The sequence below is a fragment of the Dromiciops gliroides genome, chromosome 4, assembly GCF_019393635.1.
Source record: "Dromiciops gliroides isolate mDroGli1 chromosome 4, mDroGli1.pri, whole genome shotgun sequence".
Taxonomy (NCBI): Eukaryota; Metazoa; Chordata; class Mammalia; order Microbiotheria; family Microbiotheriidae; genus Dromiciops; species Dromiciops gliroides.
Genome location: NC_057864.1, coordinates 214,986,426 through 215,010,968, shown reverse-complemented (window position 1 = coordinate 215,010,968; position 24,543 = coordinate 214,986,426). Strand labels below are relative to the sequence as shown.

At 50.8% G+C, this 24,543-nt stretch overlaps 1 protein-coding gene across 2 annotated transcripts in view; it reads left to right on the top strand.

Annotated features, from left to right (window-relative positions):
- The window catches only part of BAHCC1 (BAH domain and coiled-coil containing 1), a 154,320-nt gene that overhangs the window by 94,566 nt on the left and 35,211 nt on the right, over positions 1-24,543 (top strand). Inside the window, exons 3-10 of one of the 2 annotated variants that reach the window (XM_043963686.1) lie at positions 5,330-5,452; positions 8,133-9,872; positions 10,499-10,607; positions 13,566-13,774; positions 14,792-14,950; positions 15,720-15,913; positions 16,226-16,592; positions 18,800-19,675. In XM_043963686.1, coding sequence (XP_043819621.1) covers positions 5,330-5,452; positions 8,133-9,872; positions 10,499-10,607; positions 13,566-13,774; positions 14,792-14,950; positions 15,720-15,913; positions 16,226-16,592; positions 18,800-19,675 — 3,777 coding nt within the window. The remainder of the gene's footprint in view (positions 1-5,329; positions 5,453-8,132; positions 9,873-10,498; positions 10,608-13,565; positions 13,775-14,791; positions 14,951-15,719; positions 15,914-16,225; positions 16,593-18,799; positions 19,676-24,543) is intronic. The other variant, XM_043963687.1, reaches the window with a different exon arrangement.

The window sequence follows — 24,543 nt, the reverse complement described above, 5'->3', positions numbered from 1 at the left end:
CTGTATAATGGAATTCAGTCTCAAGACTTTCTCCCAAGGACTGGTGTCAACCAACCCCTAAGCGATGAGTCTGGAAGAGTGGACCTCTGGGTCCAGCAATCGGCTATTCCCCTATGACCTATCTCCTCCCCCTCCCAACCTCCTCCCCCCAACACATCCTCTCCCCCCCCCCACCTCTACACCCCGCCCCCCAGCAGGCTAGCTCAGCAAAGAGCCTCTGCCGAGCCCAAGGCACATTCCTTGAGCACAGCTGCAGGCAGAGCCCAGCCCCAGTCCCTGAAAGAATCCCAGTGTTTTCCCCAACTCGGGCAATAAACAGAAACCAAACTGGTCCAAGAACAGCTGCTCTGATTCATAAAAATCATTTTTTTAATTTTCTTCAATTCAGAGGGTTCTATCTTGTTGGAAGGAAGAAAGAAGTCCTTTATCATGGCATTGGGCAGCCCTGTCAGAGTCTGAGAGGGTCTAGTTTCCCATCCTCTCTGTCTCCTGTCTTTCATTTGTTTCTCTCACAGTCAGAATCTCCGTGGCCCATCCTTCCTTCCTTCCTTCCTTCCTTCTAACTTTCCTCCTTTCTTCCCATTTTTTGTTCTTTCTCCCCTTCCTTCCTTCCCCCCTCCCCTTTATTTCCTCTCAGACTCACACATGCCCCCCCAATTCATTATTCTCTCATCCTCTCTTTTCTCTCTCTCTTGTTTCTTCTTTGCTTTGCCTCTCCCACGCTGTTTTCTCCCAGTGGTCTTCTCTTTTTCTTCTTCCTCCCACTCATCCCCCCTCCCTTCTTCCATGTCCTCATTCTCATCAGCGCCTCTTGCACTTTTCCTTTATGCATCTCTTTCTCTAGGGTCAGAGCCTCAGTGTTGGCAGAGGCATTTTCCAGAGCTGAGCCTTTCCTGCCGCCCCCAAAGCCTCCCTCTGCTCCCACAGCTGGCCAGGGAGCCAAAGAATGGAGCCAGTGGTCCTCAGAGCAGCCCAGGGCTGCTGGGGGTCTGCCTAATTGGCACTGTGATCTTGCTCAGTGCTCCTGACAGACACAGGCAGATTTCCTCCATTGTGCCTGCCACCTCCCTCTGCCCCCCAACAGCCACTCCTGTCGTTTCCGAGACACTCCTAGCAGCTGCTGTCTGCCTATCTTTGGTCCAGTTTAAAGTTCAGGAGGCTGCTCCTGGCAGAATAAGCAAACTCTTGGTTATAGGGTCTCATTTGGGTGGAGAACATGTGGCCGTAAGTCGTCCACTCCCACCAGCACCAGCCTTTGCCTCCTGTGAACCTCTTCTCCTGTTTCCCCCAACAGAGAGAAAGAGTAATTTCTCTGGCATTCAGTGGGGTTAGTGTTCCACCCTCCTGTCCCCAGACTAGGAGGGAAGGGAGCAGTAGAAGACTGGGTGGGGAGGGCATCCCCACCCTGAGATGCCTTTTCAGTTGCCAGCTGTTTTGGATGGGCTCCTCCCAATGGAGAAACAAGAAGCAAAGGACCTCCTGAGGGCTTGCAGGGGGGTTCTCTGCCTGGGAAACTGGCATCTGGGATAGAGGAATTTACAGACTTCTGTTTACCAAAACGAGGGCCAGTAAAAGTTTTAACAACAGCCAATTAAAAGAAAACAGCTGCAGTGATTTAACCAATCTGTCCCTTCCCCTGGCTTTGAGTAGCAGAGAAGCAGTAACCTCCCATCACCACTGCTTCCACCCTTGCCCCTCCCAACCCTCCACCCCTGTTTTCCCCACCCTCCCAGCTTCTCTCCAAAATGTTTTCCAGCAGCTGAGGTTAATCTAGCAAACATCTGTTCCAGATGTGCCTCGGCACAAACCAGACAGAGGCCAAGTCTACCCATTCCTCTCAAACTTTGAGTCTGCATCCTCATGGAGGAAGGCAGCAGCAGCGGGGATCAGGCACGGTCCCTTTGTCCTTTTCTCTGGATCTTTGTCCTCCCTTCTATCTGAGATGAGGGCAGCCCTGTGCCCACAGCAAGACTTACTGACCAGCCATTTTTCCAGTGCTCCTGATGGGACAAGCAAGGATGAGAAGCTTTTCTTAGGACTGCATGAAGAATTGGCATAAGGCGTGGGACGAGGGGTCTACCCAGACCAGCAGTTGGAGTCAGAGGGAAAAGGGGATGCTAAGGTCTTGCCTTCTTTCTTTCGATTTTCAGTTGTTATAGACTGGGAACTGTAAAGCCTCTTTCCCCTATCCACCTAAGACATGTCTGCTCTGGGCTCAGCAAAAGGCCAGAGATTCAACCCTGGGGTTTTACTCTCTAAACTGAGGCTAGAACATCCCCCATTAATAACAACAATAAGAGCTGACATTTATATAGAGCTTACTATGTTCCAGGCATTGAGCTAAGTGCTTTACAATTATTATCTCATTTGATCCTCCTGACAGCCCTGGGAGATAGGTGCTATTAAGATCCCCAATTTATAGTTGAGGAAACTGAGGCAGAAGGAGGTTAAGTAAGTGACTTGCCTGGGTTTACACAGGTAGTTAAAGTGTTTGAGGGCAAATTTGAACTCAGATCTTCTTTACTCCAAGCCCCATGCTTTATCCACTGCACCACCTTGCTTCCTTTAGATGATTGAACTGTTTTTATTCAGAAGCAACTCTGTGCCTCAATAGATCCTAAGAATCACACTAGGAATGGCCATGGGGTTTAAATAAGGGGTGGACGCCAAGATTGGGTACCTCCCAACTGGAAAGTCTGACTTACAACTCTGCATCCCTATCTCTGGTTTGTAACTACTGATTCAGGGGACCCTCGGTCCTGGTACATCTGTCGGCCCCATACCTCTTGAGGTTCCCTACCATCTTTCCTCCTGTGTAAGGCCTCTCTTTTGGAAGTTATTGAGGGTCAGAAGTCCCTTCTCACAGATGAAAATGAGATTGCCATTGGATGAAAAGCTACTCAAGTGAAATGGAGCATCTTTGAAGAAGGATGAAGGGGCCAAGAGCTCCTATTTGCTAGGTGGATTCCCCCACCCCAAGACCCCATGCCTGCCCTGTAGTCCAGCCTTCTAACTTCTCAAACCCTATTCTGTTGCTCAGCCTCAGGTTAGGCGAGCATTTGGGGCCATCTCTAGAGAGCTGGGCTTCTGGGATGCTACTAAGAATCTCTGGTTATTCTTGAGGTCGACCAGAAGAAGTCCAAGGGCAGTTCCATACTCATGGATCTCCTTAACACAAGCAGGACAACAGCAAACCGGCCAGACTTTGTAAGGCCAGGCTGTTTGGTTCAAGCTCCTGCTTGCTTCCTTCACTTCATCCCTCCTGCCCTTGTCTCCTTGTCCTTGTCAGGAGGAGTTATTTGCTATTGAACCCTATGGAGTGATTAAAAAAAAAAGAACCAAAATAGGGGAATGGGGTCAGGATGGGGTGGAGGGAAGGGTCTGTGGGAGAAGCAGGCTGGGGAACACATGTCCCTGGCACTTGGGTGGAGCTGATTTTAACTTTGAACCCTACCCCCACAGCCATGGGAAGGCTGCCTTGCTTCTCCAGTTCTCTGACCACAAGGAAGAATCCTACCCTTGATACCAGCCCATGAGTTCTAAGTTTTCATACCCATCCCTGTCTCATGGGCTGTAGTGGGGTGGTGGTAGGATCTCTTTCCTTTAGCCCTTTCTTAGGACTCAAGATCATTTTACCTTTTTACCAAGTTACCTCTGCTTTCTGAGCCTAGGCCTCTTCCCTTTTTTTTTTTTGGTGAGGCCATGGGGGTTAAGTGACTTGCTCAGGGTCACACAGCTAGTAAGTATTAAGTTTCTGAGGCCGGATTTAAACTCAGGTCCTCCTGACTCCAGGGCCAGTGCTCTATCCACTGTGCCACCTAGCTGCCCCTGTCTCTTCCTTTTAAACAGAGAGAATCATTGGAGGGTAAGGAAAAAAAGACTAGACTTGAAAACAGACCAGCATCCCTTCCCCTGTCCTTCTACCCCAGCCTCAAGGAAGGAAGGCATCTTCCCAAGTAGGGAGCGGGCGTGCTTGACCGCTGAGCTCAGCATTTGGGACTGAGGAGCTTGGGGAGATGGAGGTATCACGGCCTCCTTTTGGAACCTTGATTCCCTTTGAGGAAGAGTTAGATCAAAAGGAAGACCTGGTCTAGTTGGGAGAATGGCACCTATGTTATTCAGCATGCATTTATGTGGTCACTGAACAGATAGCATGTACCCCCTGAGGAAACATTTACTTTGGCCATGTAATCTCTGGGACTCCATAAGACTCCAAGACATATCAGCCTCCTTTCTATGCCTCTCACACAGCTGCCCTATCCTCACGTGCGTGACCTGTGGGTAGGTTACCAATGGAATGTAAGCTCTTTGAGGGCAGGGGCACCTGACAACAGGGCCCTACACATAGATGGTGCTGAATGCATGCTTGCTGGATCATATTGGATTAGATTTGGACCAAATCAGATCCTTGGGATACTTCTGAGAAGTTCTATGCGGGGGTATTCCTGAGGTGGTAGAAGGCTCGATCCTTATTTCCTACCCTTCTGTCCAGTTAGCCATTTCTATCAAATGGAAATAACCATACCTGTTAGACCTGTCTCACCAGGATGATCCTGGGGCTCAAATGAGATCATGTATGTAACATGCCTTACAAATTGTAAATCATTAGGTCAATATTAGTAAATTTTATCCCTTCTGCTTCTCATCCCCCTTGCTAAGGGTAGGAAGCATTTTCCAACTGACCTATGAAGGGAATCAGGAGAAATCCAAAAAAATACAGTTGAAAAGCTCTCTGCCCTACTCTCCACCACCGAGTCCTGGGCCACACTGTCCATACTGTCTTTGCAACAATTGGAAAAGGCCTTCCTTGTGCCCAAGGCCACCTCTCGCTGAGAGATCCAGAACTCCAAGCAGGAGAAACTTGGAGCCGCACCCTTTTCTTCCTGATCAGCTAGAAAAAGCAGCTCCTGCCGCCCCCTCCCCAGTCGATGAGGTGATCCATTGCCATTCATTTCTCCCTTCACCTCTCCTGAGAGGTTTCTCAAAAACTCCTCTCTTGCTGCCATCCCTCTGAGCGCTTCTCACCATGGTGGCTGTGGTCGTGAAAGGAAAATCAAAGTGGGTCCCTCCCCTCCTTCCTTCCCCTCTCCACTCCCTCCATCCCATCAGCAATTCAATTTGTACAGCACCGGAGGGATGGTATTAGTCAAGTCAGAGTTAATATGATGTATTGATGGTTTGATTTCCCACTGGTGTGCTATATGGAGTTCTATAGGGTATCTATACAGAGCTGGACAGTATCTCACTACCTTGGTGTCTGGGTTGGGGCTGGAAGGTTCCCAGGGGGCCAGTGGTTCTGCCTCTCCAGCCTGTCTCTCTGTTTCTCTAGCTCCAGGGTACCCCAGATTTTCGGGGAGCCTGGCATCTACCTTCCTACCCATGAGCCACTTAGATCACCATGGAAACAGCAACGTTCTCTACGGGCAACACCGTTTCTATGAAACCCAAAAAGGCAAGTACCAGTGGCAATGGGATCTAGCTGTAGTTAGCATTGCCATGGGAGCGGGTGGGAACATTGAGGGGTTCAAGCTCAAGCAGGGGAAGGTGACAGAGCCTTGATGTTCCCTGTGGGTGGGGGGGTGGCATGATACCAAATCCTGACAAAATGGAGTGGCTTGGGGTGTAAAGCCTTCTGCAAGAGCAGGGTACCCACTTGAGACACTAAATAAGGACCTGCTCAGGAGGAGACAACCGGCCACCTAATGAAGGAAAACACCCTGATGAGTCAAGTGATGTTCCAGAAGGTTTGGTCTGTCTAGCAGCATTTATGAGACATTTACTAATGTGCCAGGCACTGTGCTAACTGCAGAAAATACAAAGGTAAAAGTAGACCCTGTTTAAAGGAACTCACATTCTGATGGGGGAGATGACACAAAGATAACCACATTCATACGTGATAGATCCAGAGTCAACTAACAGGCTTAGAGAGGAAGGCCCAGCTGTGAATTCAGAGCCGGGGGATGGGGCAGGGGGATGAGTGGGGGAAGCATGAGGTGAAAACCCAAGACTACAGCCCTGCCCCAGCCTCAGCCCCAGCCCCAGCCCCAGCCCCAGCCCCAGCCAGGCTGGATCCTCAGGGCCTTTCAATCCCTCCTTCTCTAGCTCCATTGACAGGGCCTCACCCCAAGGGTTCAGAAAAAAAAAGATGCTGCACCTTCTATTTATTGCCTCTGAAGTCCAGGCCAGAGCACCCCAGAAATCTTCTCTGTTTTCAGTCTTTGGAGACCAGACTGTCCTCTCCTCAATTCCTTCCACTGTGGTGCTCAATGCCCAGTGAGGCTGGCTTAGCTTCTCCTCTTCCCATCCCTGTCACCTGTGACTCTTCCACAGGACAGTAGGACATGTGCCCAGTGGTCTTGCTCTTTTCTGCCTCTAAGTGGAGCAAGGGGAAGAAAACTGGGGGCTTGGCATCCTGGAGATTCCCTGGGCTTGCTTTGAAGGAGGTTGCTATTGTACTCTGCCAAAAGAGAGAGAGAGTCCCCCCACTTGTCATGTGTACATTTGTGTGTGTGTGTGTATGTGTGTGTGTGTGTGTGTGTGTGTGTGTGTGTGTGAGAGAGAGAGAGAGAGAGAGAGAGAGAGAGAGAGAGAGAGAGAGCGTGTGGGATTCCTCCCCCACCACCCTAAATTAATCTCCCTCCCAGCAGAGCTATTTTGACAGCATTTGTCACAAGCAGGCAGGTGGCTTGTCCCAGGCCCAAGAAACCTGACCCCTCCCTCCCTTACAAACCAGAGCCCCTGGGGAGTTCCTGGGGTGCTGCCTCTGGCAGGCAGGTTTCAACAGGAGGCTGCCTAGTGGGCCTCTCAGCTTTCATAATATTGTGTCGGGAGCCTAATCCAAGAACATTATTTGGTTTTGGAAATTGAGCTAATTAGGTTTCACCCCCCCCTCCTCCTCCCTCTATCCCCACCCCCCTCCTTCTTCCACTCTCCCCCTTGTTTTTAATTAGCAGGAAATTGACAGAGGAATTTACATGACTGAGGACAGTTTTACAAGTTCCAAATGTTTCTTTTGTTTCACCCTCGCACCAGTAGGCTTTCGGCTCTCAGCCCTCAGCTCCCAGCCCCGGCTGGCCTGGTCTGCTACCCTAACGCTAGTCAATTGGGGCAACCCCAGGGAGGGCAGGTCAGGGCCCTCCCTCCTCCTCTGGGGTTCCTCAGTGACCCCCAGGGTTTAGAGGCTTGTTTCCACCGGGGGCATTCAGGGCAGGTCCCGAGGCTGCATCTTTGCCGAAGCAAAGAAGGGGGAATATGGCCAGGGAATACGAGGTTCTAGTGGGGATTCTCTCTACCTGAGGCCCCATTCCTCTCTGGGCCTTGGGCTGCCCAGCTGGGACTCCACAGGGATGGGCATAGCCGTCTGGCAGATGAGAAACAGATGAGGGAGAAAGAGACAGGGCTGCCAAGGGAAGCCTGAGATTCAGGTAGAAACCCCTGAACAGTCTCCCCACCCAGCTCCAGAGACCCAGCCCCAGCGACCCTCTCCCCTCCTCTCCAGGTCCAACTGGAGAAGCTAAAGCATGGACTATGTCCACCTACTTTCTCTGTCTCTCCCTCCCCTCCTCCCCCTTTTCCCTCTTCTCTCCCTCCTTCCTCCCCCTATCTTTTCCCCCTTCTCTCTCTCTCCCCCTCCCTCTCTCTTTCTCTCCCCCTCTCCTTCCCTCCCTCTCTTTTCCTCTCTCCCTCCCCTATCTCTTCCTCCCTCCCTTACTTCTCTCTGTCTCTCTTTCTCTCTGTCCTTCTTCCCTTCTCTCCCTCCCTTCCCTACCTCTCTCGCTCTCTCACTCTCTTCTTCCACCATCTCTTTCTCTCTCTCTCTTTCCTTCCCTCCTTCCCCCCCTCTTTCTCTCCCTATCACTCTTTCTGGCTCACTTCGCTGTCTTATGCTCTCATAAGCTCTTTAAGGGTAAGGAGAGTTTTCATTTTTGTCTTTTTGTTACCCACTCCTCACTCAGTGCCTGGCACATAGTAAGGATTTCATAAATGCTTGTCGACTGAATGAATGTGAAGAAGCAACCTCTGTTTGGTTAGGGGCCTATCCGTGGACAATAATGCTGAGATATTGAACTGTTTGGATCTCAAACTACTTCTATCCAGCACTTCTCCTCCTGACCTGTTCGTTTGTGTTCCAGATAACTTCTATCTACGCAACCTTCCCGCCCAGCCCACGCTTCTACCTCCCAATCACAACTTCCCCAGCATTGCCCGAGCAGCCCCAGGTCACCCCATTGGCTCTTGCAGCCGAGATCGGGAGGCAGGCCCCCTCCAGAAGGGCCCTAAGGAGTTTGACCGATTCCTGATGAACAAAGAACCGGGCAAGGAAAAGGCAGGCAAGGGAGAGGGCAAAGATCGGCCAGTAGAAGACGATGTGAAGGAGCGGCACAAGCTGGTAATGCCCATGACCCCTGAAGGGCACTGCAAAGAGAGTACCCATCCTCGAAGTACCTGTGAGAACCGAACCAAGCACCTCAACCCCTGTTTCCTGAGTACCAAGGTGCTCAATGGTGAGGTGGGCAAAGCCGTCCTGGCCAGCTGTACAGGGGGTGTGCTGCCTCGACATGGGGCAGGGGTGGTGCCCAGCCGCTGTGCCAAGGACGCGGGACGGCCTGAGCGGGAGCGGGAGTTGGGCCACCATGAGCCAAACCAACCATACAGTGAATGTCTGGAGCGGAGGCAGATGCTTCACCATTCAGTTTCCTACACGGTGCCCTCCAGCTTGCCAGCCGTGCCACCCCCACTTAGCACCAGCTCTGGGACATTTCCTTGCTTACAGCTTCACTCCAATCCAGACATGTTGTGTCCCCTGCAAGACAAAGCCACCCGAGACCTGAAACTCAGTGGGCCCACCTTTGTGCCTTCTGTGGGGCACCTGCCTGACAAGAGCCGGTCATTCCAGGTAGCATCGGAGCCTTGCCTGGCAGGAGAGGGGAAGGATCGGCACCACGAGGTGGGTGCTGACCACCCAGCGCCCTATGGAGCCTCCTACACCCACCTAAAGGCCGAGGGTAAGGGAGAGCGGAGGCTTGGCTTTGAGGCAGCCCTCAACCCGAGGCTGAAGGGACTGGAATATCTCAATAGCACTGGATCCGAAGGCCCCTTTCCCAATCTCCCCCACGCACCCTCCAAAGGTGGCCTCGAGAAAGGAAGCTACTTTGAGATGCCCCCTCCCTCTCAGGACTGCTCCCGCTCTGGCCACCAGGACCCCTTGTGTGTGAAAATCAGCCAAACCTGCTGCACTTTAGACAAGGGTGCCAAAGAGGCCCCAGGCCCCAGTGCCCAAAAGGTTGCTAGGATACGGCATCAGCAGCACCTGTTACCTGAGATGGAACAGACGGGAAATGGGGCTGAAGCCCAGAGGAAGTCCATTGAGTTGGCATCCCTGGGCTACAACGGGCCCCACCTGCCGCCGTGGACGGTCCATGGGGGTCAGGGCCCCCCCATCTCCATCAGTGAGGAGAGGAAGGGCTCCTACCTCGACCCCTTCAGCAACAGCCTGCAGCAGGCGGCCCTCATGTCCCAAGAGCTGCCAGCCCCGCCGGATGAGGTATCCGCCATGAAGAACCTGCTCAAATATAGCAACCAAGCACTTATCGTCGGCCAGAAGCCCCCCTTTGTGGGTCTGGGAAATATCAAAGCCAGCTGTGTCCAACAGGAAGTGAAGTTCCAGTCAGGCAAGGGTCAAGGGGAGCTCGAGAGGCCCGACTGTGCCCGGAGCCGGGAGCATGAGGCCCCCCATAGTGATGGGGAGGTGAGGCAGCCCCCTGTGGGCATTGCTGTGGCTGTGGCCCGCCAGAAGGACACTCTGAGTCGCCCAGAACCTTCCTATGGCACTAATTCTAGCCGGCAGGGCCGGGCGGTGCCTGGGTTCAAAGGTACAGGACCTAAGGGGAATAAGGGGTGGGGGAGGGAAGAATCGGGGTGATGTCACCAGAACTCGGGCTCCAAGCTGGGGTGGGGGGCGGAGTCGAGAATGGGCCTACTAACCCCATCTGGTTCTCATTGCCTGACCTCAAGCTCACCCACAGGGCCCCAAGGCCTTCTAGAGTTCACAGCTCGCTTTCAGGAGGGGCAGCAGGGGGAAAATGGAGGCAGTCTGATCCCCAGGAAGGAGGCAGGCCAATCCCCTCATTCCTCCACCTCCCCACCCCATTGTGGCTGGAGAGAGGGTGCCCTGATTACCCAGCCCTATTTGTACTCTCTGCTCTCCCTCCTTCCCACCCCTTCTCTTACCATCTGAGTTTTCTTCTGCCATCCCCGTGAATATACCATGCCCCATAACCCCATCAAACTTTCACCCATCACTTGTAGTGCCAGTCCCTGGTATGGGCATGCTGTGCCCCGGTGGATCCCGAGTTGGAGCCCCATCCAGTCCACTTCACACATTAGCCCTTAGTCTACCTTCCCAACATTGTAGAACCAAGGATCTCCTGAGCCTTAAATCTCTGGGTTGGTACCCGCTCCACTTACTGTTGTTTCTTCTCTCTTGGCCTCTGTGCAGCAGGCCCCAACCGCTCCATGCATGTCATCGATCTGGAAGCCGATGAGGAGAGGAGCCGACTCTGTGGTGATGAACGGCTGGGCCTCACAAGCCGGGAGCTGCTTCTCCAGTAAGGACCCGGGGCCCCCAGGCAGGGGTTGGGGGTGGAATCGGAGACACACACACACACACACACACACACACACACATGTACGGTCTCTCCTGATACACAGAATGGTGATGTGGAAAGAACACTGAGCTAACAGTCAAGGGATCCTGGATTCTCTTCCTCCCTGTCCTCTTAAGCCAATCACTTAACCTGACTAGGGAAGAGCTTTTCCTTCACCAAAATGGGTCATGGTAATCCCTACCCTTTCAAGGTTGTCATTCAGATAAATTGAAATCATTGAATGGAATGAAACATAACGTCTCTTTACCAGTTCTGTCCTTCTGAGGAAAGTGCCTTGTAAGCGTTTTTTTTGTTCTTTTTATTATTTTTTCAAATGGACCTGTGATTTCATTTTATGTAGAGCATTTCCATCGAGGAGGAGGTAGCAGTAGGAGGAGTAGTAGCAGCAGCGGTGGTGGCAGCTAGCATTTATCGCATGCTTTAAGGTTTACATTACAAAACGCTTTACAGATATTCTCTCATTTTGTCCTCAAAAGAACCCTGGGAGAGGTAAGGCTATTATTATCCCCATTTTGCAGGTGAGGAAATTGAGGCCCAGAGCTATTAAGCAACTTTCCCAGGGTCACACAGCTAAGCATCTAAGATCAGATCTGAACTGAGGACTGCCTGCCAGACTTCAGGTCCAGCACTCTAACCACTGCACCACCTCACTGGGTCAGGCCAAAGGAAGTTCCCTCTGGCAATGCATATCGACAGCTGTTCTGCAACACGGAGTCTTACTTAGAGGGTTGCCCAGGACTCTGAGAGGTTATAGGACTTGCCTGGGGTGGGGGTGGGGGGGGGTGGATACAGCCAGTAAGTGTCAGAAGCAAGCATTTTAACCCCTACACCTCACTGCCTCTCTTGGAATCTAGCTACTTTTTCATTGCTTTGAGAGATCTGTGATTTTACCTGTGTGAGCATTCCTTCCTTCCACCAACATAAGATCATAGCCTTCCCTATATCGGAGGAGCTGCCTGGATGAGTTTCCGTAACCCAGTGAATTCACCCAGTCTGGTCCTCAGACCACAGACACATACATAATCTGTCTCAAAGCGGTATTTTCAGCTTAGTAGAATATCCCAGAACCTACGCTTAGGCGGCATAGCCAGTAAGATTCAACTGAACAGAATTTTAATGGACATTGTAAAGCCGTTAAGAACACTATATAAATGGATGCCATTATTAGTAATGATGGCTACAATGATGATGAACTTGGGCCTCCATCCACCCCAATATCCCCATTGCTTCTGAAGGCCTTAGATCATAGAGCTGACCCAATCTTCATATTTCCACCTTATCTCGGGTGTGGAAAGCTCTGTTACTGCAGTAGATTTGCGATCTCATCCACAGGGATCTCCCCCCTACCATCCCATCCATCCATGCTTTCTCATCACAGGTCCATATTCTTCCAGAGATCCTCCATCTATAGGATCTGGCCAACATGCTGGAGGCTTTCCTCCAGGCCAGGGCTTTTTAACTTCTTTGGGGTTTTGGATTCCTTGAGAAGTCTAGTGACACATGGACCCCTTCTCATAAGATATTTTTAAATGCATCAAATGAAACAAATTGCATTTTTATAAAGGAAACTGATTATATTAAAATAAAGATATAATTTTTTCCCACCTCCTCTGAAATCTAACTATGGATTCCAGGTTAAGAACTCCTCTTCTTCAGGACTTTTATGGCATTTTGAGGGTGTCGTTGGTGCACTTGAGTTGTCCATCTGTTATCCCTAACTATAGGAATAAAAATGTTATTTCCCTCCCTCATGATAGTATCTCTCTAGAGGCAGGCTGTGTACTGACAAGGACCTGGCTTTTGAGCAGAGTAAGAAGGAAGGGAGAAGAGCCCTAGGGCACTGGACTGGGAATAAAGCCTGGGTTCCATTCTAAACTCTTCCAACTATTGTCCGTATGACCCTTGGGCAAGTCACTTTACCTCTCAGACTCAGCTGCATCTGGGATTCCAGTTTGTTAGGTCCCTTGGTACCTTATTGGACTCCTGTTGGAAGTGCTCCCATAGAGGCATATCCTTATGAAAGAAGATGAGGCCTGGGGAATGAGGAAGGGTGGGGGGGTGAAGTGAATTGAATTGAATTTCTAAGCTCCCTTCTCTCTCTCTCTCTCTCTCTCTCTCTCTCTCTCTCTCTCTCTCTCTTTCTCTCTCTCTCCTCTCTTCTCTCTCTCGCCCTTCCTTTCTCTTTCTCCTCTTGCCTTCCCTCTCCTTTTCTCCTTCTTCCTATTCTTCCCCTCTCTCCTCTTCTCTCTTCCTTCTCCTTCTTCTTCCTCTCTTTCTCCTCCCTCTCCCTCCTCTTCCCCTCTTAACCTCCCCCTCCCCTTTATCTCCTTATCTTGCCCCAGCTGGAATTACCACAGACACTCATGGATCCAATCCCACCACTGATCAGCACAGGAGCTATTTATTTCCAGCCTGAGCCAGTTTGTTTTTCCTTAGGCAGCCAGATGCCCGCCCCCTCCCCAACCCTGGAGATTCACCATTTTGGTGCTGGACTAAGCATGGACACCCAGTTGGCTTTCACCCTACAGTGGGAGCCCCTAAGCTCGGGCTCCCAGCAGGCTTGGCCTCTCTTGGAGCAGGGATTGCAGACATGTATTGCCATGCCTAGCCCTGCTGACTCTAAAAATCTGTAATTGTAGGGCAAGCATTCTTAACCTTTTCTCTTGGTGCCGTGGACCCCTTTGGCAGCCCAGGGAAGCCTATGTTCTCTTCTCAGAATAATTTTGTTAAATGAGTAAAATAAATAGCATTACCAAGGAAACCAGTTCCATTGAAATAATAAAATAATTTTAAAAATAAGTTTGTGCACCCCCAGGTTGATATTCCCTGTTCTAAGGTGAAGGGACTAGGGTATGAGTGGAACTCCTAGACCCTACTCCATCCTTATTGTCTTTTCAGGGATAACAAAGACCTTGTTGAGTTTGCCCGAATTCACCCATCCAGTGGCTGCCCTGGAGATGTGACCTCTCACCTCATGATTGCTGGAGGATCATCTCTGCAAACCAGCCAGCTTGGGGGTGATCCTACCACCCACGCCCATCCAGCTCACCCCCCCTGGCTGCCCCGAACCCGCAGTCCCTCCATTTGGATGGGAGGACATTCCTACGGTCAGTATTCAGGGGTAAGATGGGGATGGACACAGGAGATGGGAGAAGTGGGATTGAGGTAGCTCATTGGCTTTTTCCTTCTTTTGGTGTCCAGATGTTGATGAGAATCACTGGGCACTGGGTGCCCTACACCCCCATCCAAAGCCCTAGCCCTTCCTACATATCCCTTGCTAGCTTACATTCAGATTGGGACATCTTCCCCAAAGCAGGCTGGGCAATACTCCAGGATGCTAAGTCTTTAGGCCAGTGCTTTACAACATTTGTCCCTTTCGATTTTTTTCCTGGCCCACAAAATTTTTATAATCAAAGATCTTTACTTTTTAAAACTTATAAACAAAAACCTGATTCTCCCATTCTGCATCTCCCATTCTGGTCCCCTCTCCACTGGCTCACACTCCCTAATCCTAAAGCCACTGGAAACTGCTCTGCTGTGCCCACAGGGAGTAAAAACATCCATGGTAGAGAATATAAATATTTTACTGGTCTCTGATCTATTTTTGAGCTCGGAAACACTTCTAGTAAAGAAAGTGTCCAAGGTGATTAGGCCACCATTGCTCTTTGCTCCTCCTAAGATAAAAAGGACAAACCACTTGGGGTCCTCCCTGGGCCCCTGGCTCCATGCCCTATTGCTTCCTGGGAACACCATCTATCTATTCCTCTCCTGTTTGTCTTCATGTAGCTTTGGCAGTCCTTCCCACTCCCCAGCTATGCCCGTGCCTCTACCGGGCTTAGATGGAGGCCCTGGAAGGAGCCTAAGAACCGGCAAAATCATTTCCTTTGGTGCTGAACTCCAGTTTGGCCTCCAGACCTCTAGTGTGCCTCCCATTGGAGCCCCCTAAGTCACTATGGGATCCAACTGCACTGGCTATATAGCCAGCAGCTCTGGTTGTCGTAATATTCTCTTAGCCCTGGCTTTTTAGCATGCCTGCCTCAGTGCCGCCTGCCTTCCTTGAAAGCCAGTGGTACCCTCTGCTTCCACCATTTTGCACTGACCACTGTGTACCTGCTCTTCTGCAGGGCTTGGCCACCCGGCTCTCCACCAGAACCTGCCACCTGGCTTCCCAGCCACCATGCCCAGCACAATGCAGCCCATGTTTCCCCTGTCCCAGGACCCCCCTGCCCAGCTGGTCATCTTGCCCACCGAGCCTACACCCCATGCTGCTCCCCATTCACTTGGTAAGGGAAAGCCTAGGGACCTGGGGAGGATTCTATTGCCATCCCCTTTGGGGTATTGGAAAGGGCCCGAGGCCCAGGAAGCACTAGACCGTATTTCTTGCCAGTTCTTCCTCAAAACCATTCTGCTGCAAGCCCCCACCCAAATCCAGCCCCATCTGGAACCAGAGGGAAGAAGAGAAGGAGATAAAGAGGGCTGAGATGGGAGAGACACAAAGGAGGGAGAGAAACAAAAAGGAAGGGGGTGGAGGAAAAGGGAGAGGGAAGAGGAGTGAGGGAAGTGCCAGGAGAGAGAAGACAAGGAAAGAAGATAAGGGGAAACGGAGGAGAGAAGGGCTGGGGCATAGGAAAGGGCAGAAAGAAAATCGTTCTCCCCTACCCCATGCCATGCCCATCAGAACGTAGACTCTCTGAGAGCAGGGATCATCTCCTTTCTGTCTTGTGTCCCTGGTGCCTTGCTCAGCATCTATTAGTCGCTGGATAAAATGAAAGTCAAAAGGGGAGAGGGGAGATTGGAGAAGACAAGAAGAAGGGAGATGGGAAACCTAACATCATAAACCACTTTGGATCCTACCTGGGAAGAGCCATTTTGTTCCTGGACGGTCTAAGCTGTCACCATGGATGGATTCGGGATAGTCATTGCAGCCCCTGGGAATTAGGGGTGGGCTGAGAGCGGGCCCCAGTCTGAAGTGCAGCCCACCCCCACACCGCTTGTCTAACATTCTCTGTGACTTTGGTCTCCTTCCTTCTTCCTTGTCCGACCCTCTTGCAGCCGACGTCATGGACCAGGCTTCGTTGTGGCCACCCATGTACCCGGGACGTGGGCCTGCCCCCCACATGCAGCACCCTGGCCAGCTTCCCGTCTATTCCCGTTCCCAGTTTCTGCGGCAGCAAGAGCTCTATGCCCTCCAGCAGCAGCAGAGAGCAGCCCAGGCACTAGAAATGCAGCGGAAATCCCAGATTCAGGTACCAGGTTCCATCCTCCTCCAGTTCCCCATAGGCACAACCTGCTTCCTCCTCTGCTGTCCCCCAAAGGACCCACCATCCTGCCAAACAGCTCCCCTTCTCCTTCTACCAGGAGGCTAGGAAACCCTCCCTCACCCCTTCTGGAGGTCCTGTGCCCTAGGATCCCCTTCTCATGACTATGCTAACTAAAGACCCTCTTCCCTGCCCCTTATGCTAGACTCCCAGGGTGATAGAGCTCCTCACGTGATCCCCTTTGCTGCTGGCCTGTCATGGTGATGGGGGGGTGACCATTCTCTGTGTCCACTTCCCCAGAGGAAACCTGAGGATTTCCATGCAGAGTTTGAAGAAGCAGTCCCCGAGAAGACCCTGAAGTCCTCTCATAAACCAGTTGCCTTAACCCCCCTATCCAAGGGCGCCTCTTCACCGGCTGCTGCTCCATGCCCTGCCAAACTTTCACCTTGCTGCCATTCCCCTGCCCTGCGGCACCCCTCCAAATGCACCACGCCACTCTCCACTGCCCCGTGCACTTTACCCCTCTGCCCCACTGCCAGCTCTGCTGTGGTGCCCCGCTCCCCAGCCACCAGTCCTGGCCCTGCTCAGAGCTCCAAGGGTGCCGAAGTGGAAGACAAGAGAGGAGAGGGCCAGCCCCCACAAGACTATCCCAAATCACTAGAACCAGGTAAGACTTATGGGGGGGTGCTGCCTGGGGATTGGGTTGGATGGAAAGCATACTGGATTTAGAGTCAAAGAACCTGGATCCAAATCCTGGCTCTGCCTCATAATATCTGCTGTGTAACCTTGGGCAATTTTCCTCGCCTCAGTTTCCTTATCTGTGAAGGGAAACGGTTGGACTAGAAGGCTTCTTTAAGATGGCTTTCAGCTCCAAATCTATGATGCTAGGACTGGCTGGAGAGAGAACATTTAACATCTCCCATCTTAGGGGGCTAGAGGGGCAAAAGTGGGTCTACATCATAGCTAGCATTAGGCTGAGATATTCGGTCTTATTGACTTCCAGGGTCTGCTTTAAGGAGAGCAAAGTCCTAGCCCAAATGGAAGCTTTGGGAAGACAACCGTTTTTCTAGCCCTGACTTTTAGGAAGGGCCAACAACGTCTGACTTCTTTTCTTAGATGTCTTCCTTCTGACAAGGCACGCTGGCCCACATACCCCATCCCTGATCAGGCTGGACCTCTAGAGAGGTCCTTCTTTTTCTCTTCCCCCACCCGCATCTTCTCAGGTCCCAGGCCAGGGTGATCGGGACGGGGATGGGCAAGGTCTTAGCTATTTCCTTCACCAATCCCTGGGCAGAGGAGTAGAAGGGGATAGCAGTATCATTCATCCCATTGAAGCCATCTACTGAGCAGAGACCTTAGAAGCAACAATTTGTGGCAGTGCCACTACTTCAGGGAACAACCAACTATAGAGAGGTTCTGGAGGTAAAGGAGACAAGAGGATGGGGTCATCTCTAGCTACTAACTCTCTGGACTTTTGTGGTCTCAGAATAGCAAGGGATTGGGGGCAAAAAAAAGAGATTGGGATGGGGATATTGAGGGAATTAACCCCTAGAGGAAGAAAAGTTATTACAGCTCCTGTTGGAGACCCAGACCAAGGCCCTTGCCTCACCTCCTGCCTGCCCACCCCCCTTTGCCACAGAAGCCACCTCTTCCTGAGTGCCAGTACCAGCCACGCCAGCCAGCTCTCGGTGCCAGCTCCCCGACAAGGCTATTTAATTCTCTCTGAATTAGGCTGAGTGTTTACATTGGAAATCCGTGTGGCGAACATAAAACCGGTCCCAGTTTCACAATAAGGAGACAGAGCCAACAGGGTTTTTTTTTTTTTTAAGTTTTTTTTTTTTTATTACAGTTAATGGGGCGTAATGCCTCCGACATGCAGCCGGCTCGTTCTGGTTCAGGGAAAGCCCTGATTCAAGCATCATGGCTTAAAAAAAATCCCCCTTCTCTGGTTAGCCTGTCCTTCAGACCAACCAAAGGGCATATATCCATGAGGTGGGGACACAGCAGACAGTGGGAGTAGGACTGCAGGCTAGGGGGGAAATGTCAGAGCTATTTCAGCATGGCTCTCCATCTTCTCAATCTCTGACACCCCGAATATTCCTTATCCCTACTCCTAGGCCCCAGAACAGATCTCACTCAGATTCCTTGTTACAGGGAGGGAGGTGGTCACCCCATCCTCATGCACTAGAGGAGTTGATGCACTTGCCCTTTGATTAAGAGTCACTGAGTCAGAGCAGCTAGGTGGCTCAGTGGATAGAGCACCGGCCCTGGAGTCAGGAGGACCTGAGTTCAAATCCAGCCTCAGACACTTAACACTTGCTAGCTGTGTGACCCTGGGCAAGTCACTTAACCCCAATTGCCTCACCAAAAAAAAAAAAAAAAAGATTCACTGAGTCCTAGAAGCAGATCTCAGGGTCCTTCCTCCCAGCTTAGCCCTATATCCTTCCTCCCATTCTCCTGGCTCTGGTGTTCCAGGGACTGGGAGAAGAGGAAAGAGGAAAGGCTGGGGTCATCCAGCTTTTCGTGGTCAGAAAAGTCGAGATCTACCTCTATCCTTTTCATCTTGGAGCTGGTAACCATGTAGAATTTAAAGTGTCCACGGGTGCAGGTCAGGGGATTCCAGCACTCAATTGATGTTTAGTTCCTAGAGAACCGGGTTGGGGATGCCCTCCTCAGTGGGGCTCAAGAGCAACCTTTTAGTCTCCTCACCAGTCTAATAAGCTTCTTCTTCTTCTTCTTCTTCTTCTTCTTCTTCTTCTTCTTCTTCTTCTTCTTCTTCTTCTTCTTCTCTCTCTCTCTCTCTCTCTCTCTCTCTCTCTCTCTCTCTCTCTCTCTCTCTCTCTCTCTCTCTCTCTCTCTCTCTCTCTTACACAGACCTGCCCCCAGGATACACCTACCCTGCGGTCAGCATGGGCTACTCTTCCCCCCTCCCCCATGACATGCACTCGGCTGATCCCGCAGACCCTGAAACTATGCAAACTGTCTCGACTGCAGCTGAACCTGAGCAGTCCAGGACATTTCCACCCTCAGAAAGGCCTCACTGTGATCCCAATGCTCTGGAGGAGGCCAGCCTGGTAGAGGGAGCAGGTGGCCAGGTGGAGGGCACCGAGCCAAGGGCCCTGGAGCTGGAGGGCCAGCCACACGGTCGTGGGCATCCACACCCCATGGAGCTGGGGGCCCCCAGTGAGGCAGCCGCTCCCAGTGAGTTGGGGGAGCTTCAGGAACTCCCCTATGGTGCCCTCATGGAAGGAGGAGGCCCTGAGACAAGGAGCTGCATAGATTCTACTCAGGAAGGGGCAGAAGAGGAGAGGACTGAGGAGGGAGACGGTGGAGGGCTGCAGGCAAGGTCCTCCCCCATGGCCTCTGAGGAGGGAGTGCTAAGCCCACGTCCTCTGGAAGAGGAAGAGGTGGGGGAGGGGCCTGACCCACAGGAGGAGGAGGAGGAAGGAGAGGAGGAAGACAGAGAGGAGGAGGAGGAAGAAGAAGAAGAAGGAGAAGAGACCTGGGACATGATTCAGGAGGAAGACCCCCTGCCCAGATCATTGCCAGGTTTGGATGCCTTGGTAGCGGCCACCATTGACCTGGGAGACCTGCCCTCCCTGAGCCCACCCGGCGCTCAACCTTTGGCCCCACAGCAACTTCCAAGCGCGCCTGCCCTTCCAGATAGCTCAGGAATCCATGGCATTGCCCTTCTTAGCGAACTGGCTGACTTGGAGTTCCAGCGGCAGAAGTGTGAACAAGTCACGGAAGGTAAGGACTCCGGGGTCTACCTTTGCTCCTTTCTGCTTAACCCTCATGCCTGGGGCTCACCTTCCCACCACCTCTTTGTGATACCCAGGGCCAAGGAAGCAAATAGAAGTTTCCCTCTGAACCCACGTCAACCTATGATGAACTGGGTTCATAGGCTTGGGAGCAGAAAGGGACCTTCGACATCATTTAGTCCAATCCTCTCATTTTACATATGAGAAAATGAGGTCCAGAAAATGAACTGACCTGCCCAGTGGCATATAGTAGCATTCAGAATTTGAACTCAGAACCTGATTCCAATTCACACACACAAACACACACACACACACACACACACACACACACACACACACACACACACACCTGGAAGCATCAGGGCATATTTCTCTATTCCACCTCTCTCCTTTTGAGATTAAGAGCTGGATGTCTCAAAGGATGAGGATTTCTTCCAGGGATTCCCTGGGGTCGGGGACATCCTTTCTCTTTACCCATCCCATTTGACCCCAGCTGATGGCCCAGAAAAGCTGGCACAGGGAACTACATGGAAACCTGGCAGGAACTCTACCCCTCCTCCCCCAACTCTACCCTACCCTACTGTCTTTGACCTGCCATCATTAATAAGCTATGGTCGTAAGGAGCCACTTTCTTTGGAGCCAAAGCTTTCGGGATGAGCAGCATCCAAGTCTGGGGGGAGGCTTGTTCTGCACCTAGCACTTAGCCACGGGCACATCGCCTGCCTTAGCAAGCTCTGCTTAATTCCCCAGACTTATTTCTCAGCACATCCTCCCTCCTGCCTTTCAGTTAGAGCTCTGTAGTGCTGATAGAGCTCAGGATCTTAGGATTTAAAACAGTCCTTCAGGGAGAGCTGGAGGGGTAGAAATATTGGGGGAGGAGCCCTTCCTTCCCAGGGAGAAGAGGGTTAAGTAACCAGATGACCCCACTTTCTCCAGATGGTACAGTTGGGGGTGGAAGGCTGGTGCAGACTCTTGACATATACCACTCCCTTCCCTACACACACACACACACACACACACACACACACACACACACACACATGCACACACTCTTCCTCCAAGCACCTGGAATGAGACACCAGAGGAAACCCATCCTCACTCACCATCCTTTACCCTCCCCTGGTTGGGGGCAGGGGTGTGGGGTAGAGAATCACACCTCCCAAGTCCACATATTACGTTTCATTGATATTTATAGAAAGAAAATAGCACAATCCTCATGGCTCAGCCTGCATTTGTTTTCCCAACACATAAAACCCGCCAGCCAGCACTGGCTGCCAACATTCTTCAGAGTCTTTGTGTAGGGCTGAGATAAAGCGAATGTTCTTGTAAAGTTAATTTCCCCAAAGGCCTGTATGTCACTCCCTCTCCTCTGGCTGCGGCTTGCCTTGGCCGTTGGATGGAGCTGCAGTCAAGGCCAGGGAGGGAGGGTGAAGGAGGAAGGGAGGATGTTGGAGCCACCCACCAGCAGGGAGAGGACTGTGTCAGCCCTGGAGGAGGATCTCAGGAAAAGACATCGAGGCTGTCAACCTCATGGGCCCCTTGATTCTCAGCAGAATTGGAGGCTAGACACCTCCCTACCCCCAATCTTCCTTTCTTCAGTTTCCCTATCCCTCATCCTTCACTGCTGCTGAGACATTGGACTGTATGGCCAGAGAGAAGAGATTCCTTCTCTTGGTGGATTAGTGTCCCTAAGGAATTCCTAACATTCGAACTCTCCCATTAATCTAGTCCTCCAGTACCTGCCTACCAGGGGCATCCAGTTGAGTGGGGCAGCCCCTTCTGGGAGATATTAAGGAGAAGCCAGGGTTTGTGGGGCTCCAAAAGCTGCCTACAGTGGGTGGTAGGGATGTCTGCTGTCTAGACAAGCCCTAGGGCAAGTGACTCTGAGAGTGTATGCCCAGAGAAGTTTGTGTGTTTGAAATGGAGGTACTTCACCTCTTCCCAGTGTGCATGAGACAGAAGTGGGGTGCCCCAGAGAAAGCACTGGACTTGGAGTAAGAGGGCCTATATTCAAATCTTTCCTCTGCGACCATCATAGAGTAACATTCCCTTTGCTCCTGGGGCCTCAGTTTCCTGCTGTGTAAAATGATGACCTTTAAGGTCTCCTGTAGCTCTGAATCTGTGATTCTATCACCTCATTAGGCAAAGCACCTGGGTTACAGAGGGGTGTCATTGAAATTGTGTGTGTGAGCACCCCTGTGAACCTGTGTGTTTTGTCTGAATGTAAGCAGGTGAGTGGTGTGAGCCATCTAAAGTGGGGGGGGGGGTTGTCCATGCCTCACATGTCACAGGACTTTGAGTATGACTTAGCATGTGTCTGCATTGCTAGATCCCAGGATCCACAGAGGAGTGAACTTTAACCCACTGCAACTTGGGGGATAGGTGGTACAGAGAATTGCTTCCTTTAGATCGACTCCTCTCCCCCGCAACCCCTGTACTTGCTTGCCCTAGCTCCAGCCCTGGCACCATGCCCCAGTGACCACAGCAGCCCTAGGAGCATGGCACTCTCTTCAATAGGCAAGTGGTGGGTACAGGGACACATTCTTCCTGGGTTAATCAGGCGGACCCCTATAATCATTTGAATCCAAAGTTCTTTCCCTGATTGCGAATGCAGTGACAACTTTTTCAGATGTTCAGTAAGAAATCTGATACAATCACCAGGTGATTTTTTTCCTCTCTAATGAACAGAAAGATTTGCAGTGGAACAGTAGAGGAAGACAGGAGCCAAGTGCAACAAAGAGGTTAGACGCAAAGAACAGAGCTCAGTCTAGAACACCATGGCCACAGCTTCTACCCCTGATCTTTCAGTTAGTCTTCTTCTCCTTACTAGCCAGTCCTACTGACCAAGGGTGACACACACACACACCAGGACAGATAGATTTTCACCCAATGAAATGGAGACTACATCTTTCACCCAAGACGCTACTTAGGTTCATGCTAGGGACAGCTGGACTGAAACTGAGATTCCTGGTACTGAATCTCCATTCTGTTACAAGCCAAATACTTTTCTCTCTGGGCTTAGAGGAAAAGTGACACTCTCTTCTAATATAATTAGCATTTGTATAGTGCTTTGAGGTTTATCTCTTTGGATCCTCACAACAACAACTACGCTGTGAGGGAGATGCTATTATTATTCCCATTTTACAGAAGAGTAAAGTGAGGCAGGCAAGCAGTTAAGTGACTTGCCCAGTGTCATACAGCTAGGAAGTGAATTAGGGCCTTTCTAACTACAGGTCCAACATTCTATCCCCTGTACCACCTAGCTGCCTGTGCAATATAAGATGTAGGACTGCAAAGTGACAGTCTTTGGAGATGTTCTTGATCAGTTAAAGTCACATAAAGATTTCTGGCTAAGATGGTGGCATACTAGGACTTGGAGGAGCCCAGATCCTCCACAAACACCTACATGAAAACACTTAAAAATGCACCATAAAGAAGAGCAATGAAGCAATGAAGACTGCTCAAGAATGCTGCTAGAGGGGCAGCTAGGTGGTGCAGTGGATAGAGCACCGGCCCTGGAGTCAGGAGTACCTGAGTTCAAATCCGGCCTCAGACACTTAACACTTAACTAGCTGTGTGACCCTGGGCAAGTCACTTAACCCCAATTGCCTCACTAAAAAAAAAAAAAAAAAAAGAATGCTGCTAGAAACCTATCAAGGCTCTGAGTAGAGACAAGAGGACAAGAGAGGATAGGTGGGAGGTGTAGCATGGAAGCAGCTGGGACCCACAAAAGGAGGTAGGGGCTAGACTAATAATACTAGCTAACCATTGTGCCACAAAGCTGTCCCAGACTAGCACACAGGCAGCCTGTTCCCAACCCAGAGGCCATATAGCCCATTCCTGAACCACAGCAGGAGATAGGACCAGTCTAGCACCCAGGCAACTCATGGCCAAGCCCATGGCAAGAGAAAAAGAGAGGGCAGTTCCCCCCAAAACAGTACATCTGGGGTCTTGCAGGAGCTCTGCTACCAGTATAGTCAATAACATCTAGGTATAACCTATCAGTGTCACAGCAGGGCTAGAGCTAACTTCAGGTATGAAACTATGCAAAGAGAAAATAGAAGAGGATCCAAGGGTCCAAGTCAAGATGCTAGGAGACAAAGCCCAAACCCAGGAATTATCAAAGAGGGCAGGGCCACCAGGCCCTCCATGCAGGACTAAGAAGAGCCTGCCCACCCTATCCAAGAGTATTGGAGGGAGCAGAATCTGGTCTGAGCATAGAGCCCCCATCCAGAACTATTGACTGTGGTTATAAGTAAACAGAAGAAAATGCCAAACACAATGAAGAAATACTGTAGATTGAGAGGAGTCCAAGAGGTAAACCCATATAGAGAATGTAACTCTATTACAAGTCCAGGTAGAAGCTCAGAGGAAAAAATGACCTTGCCACAAGGACTACAGGAGTACCTGGAAGAAATGAAGCAAGAGATATAAAATGTAATGGGAAAGAGAATTAATAGCATAGAACAGCAGGTGGTAAACTTTACCCAAGAACTGAACTTGAAAATTAGAATAGACCAAATGAAAAGGAAGGACTTCCTGAGATAACAGGAGATATCAGAACAAAAATCAGAAGGCTGAAAAAAAAGAATAAAATAAAAAAAAATTGGTATGGAAAACAGGTCAAGGAGATTGAATCAAGAATTATCAGAACATCTGAAAATCATGATTTCCTTCTCCTCCCCAAAAGTCTAGATATCATGTTTCAAGAAATCATAAATAAAAACTGTCAAGATCTATTAAAATCCAAGGGTAAAGTAAAAAAAATAGAAAGAAGCCATTAGTCACCTCCTGAAAGAAGCCTCCAAATGAAAATTCTTAGGAACATCATAGCCAACATTCAGAGCTTCCAAGTCA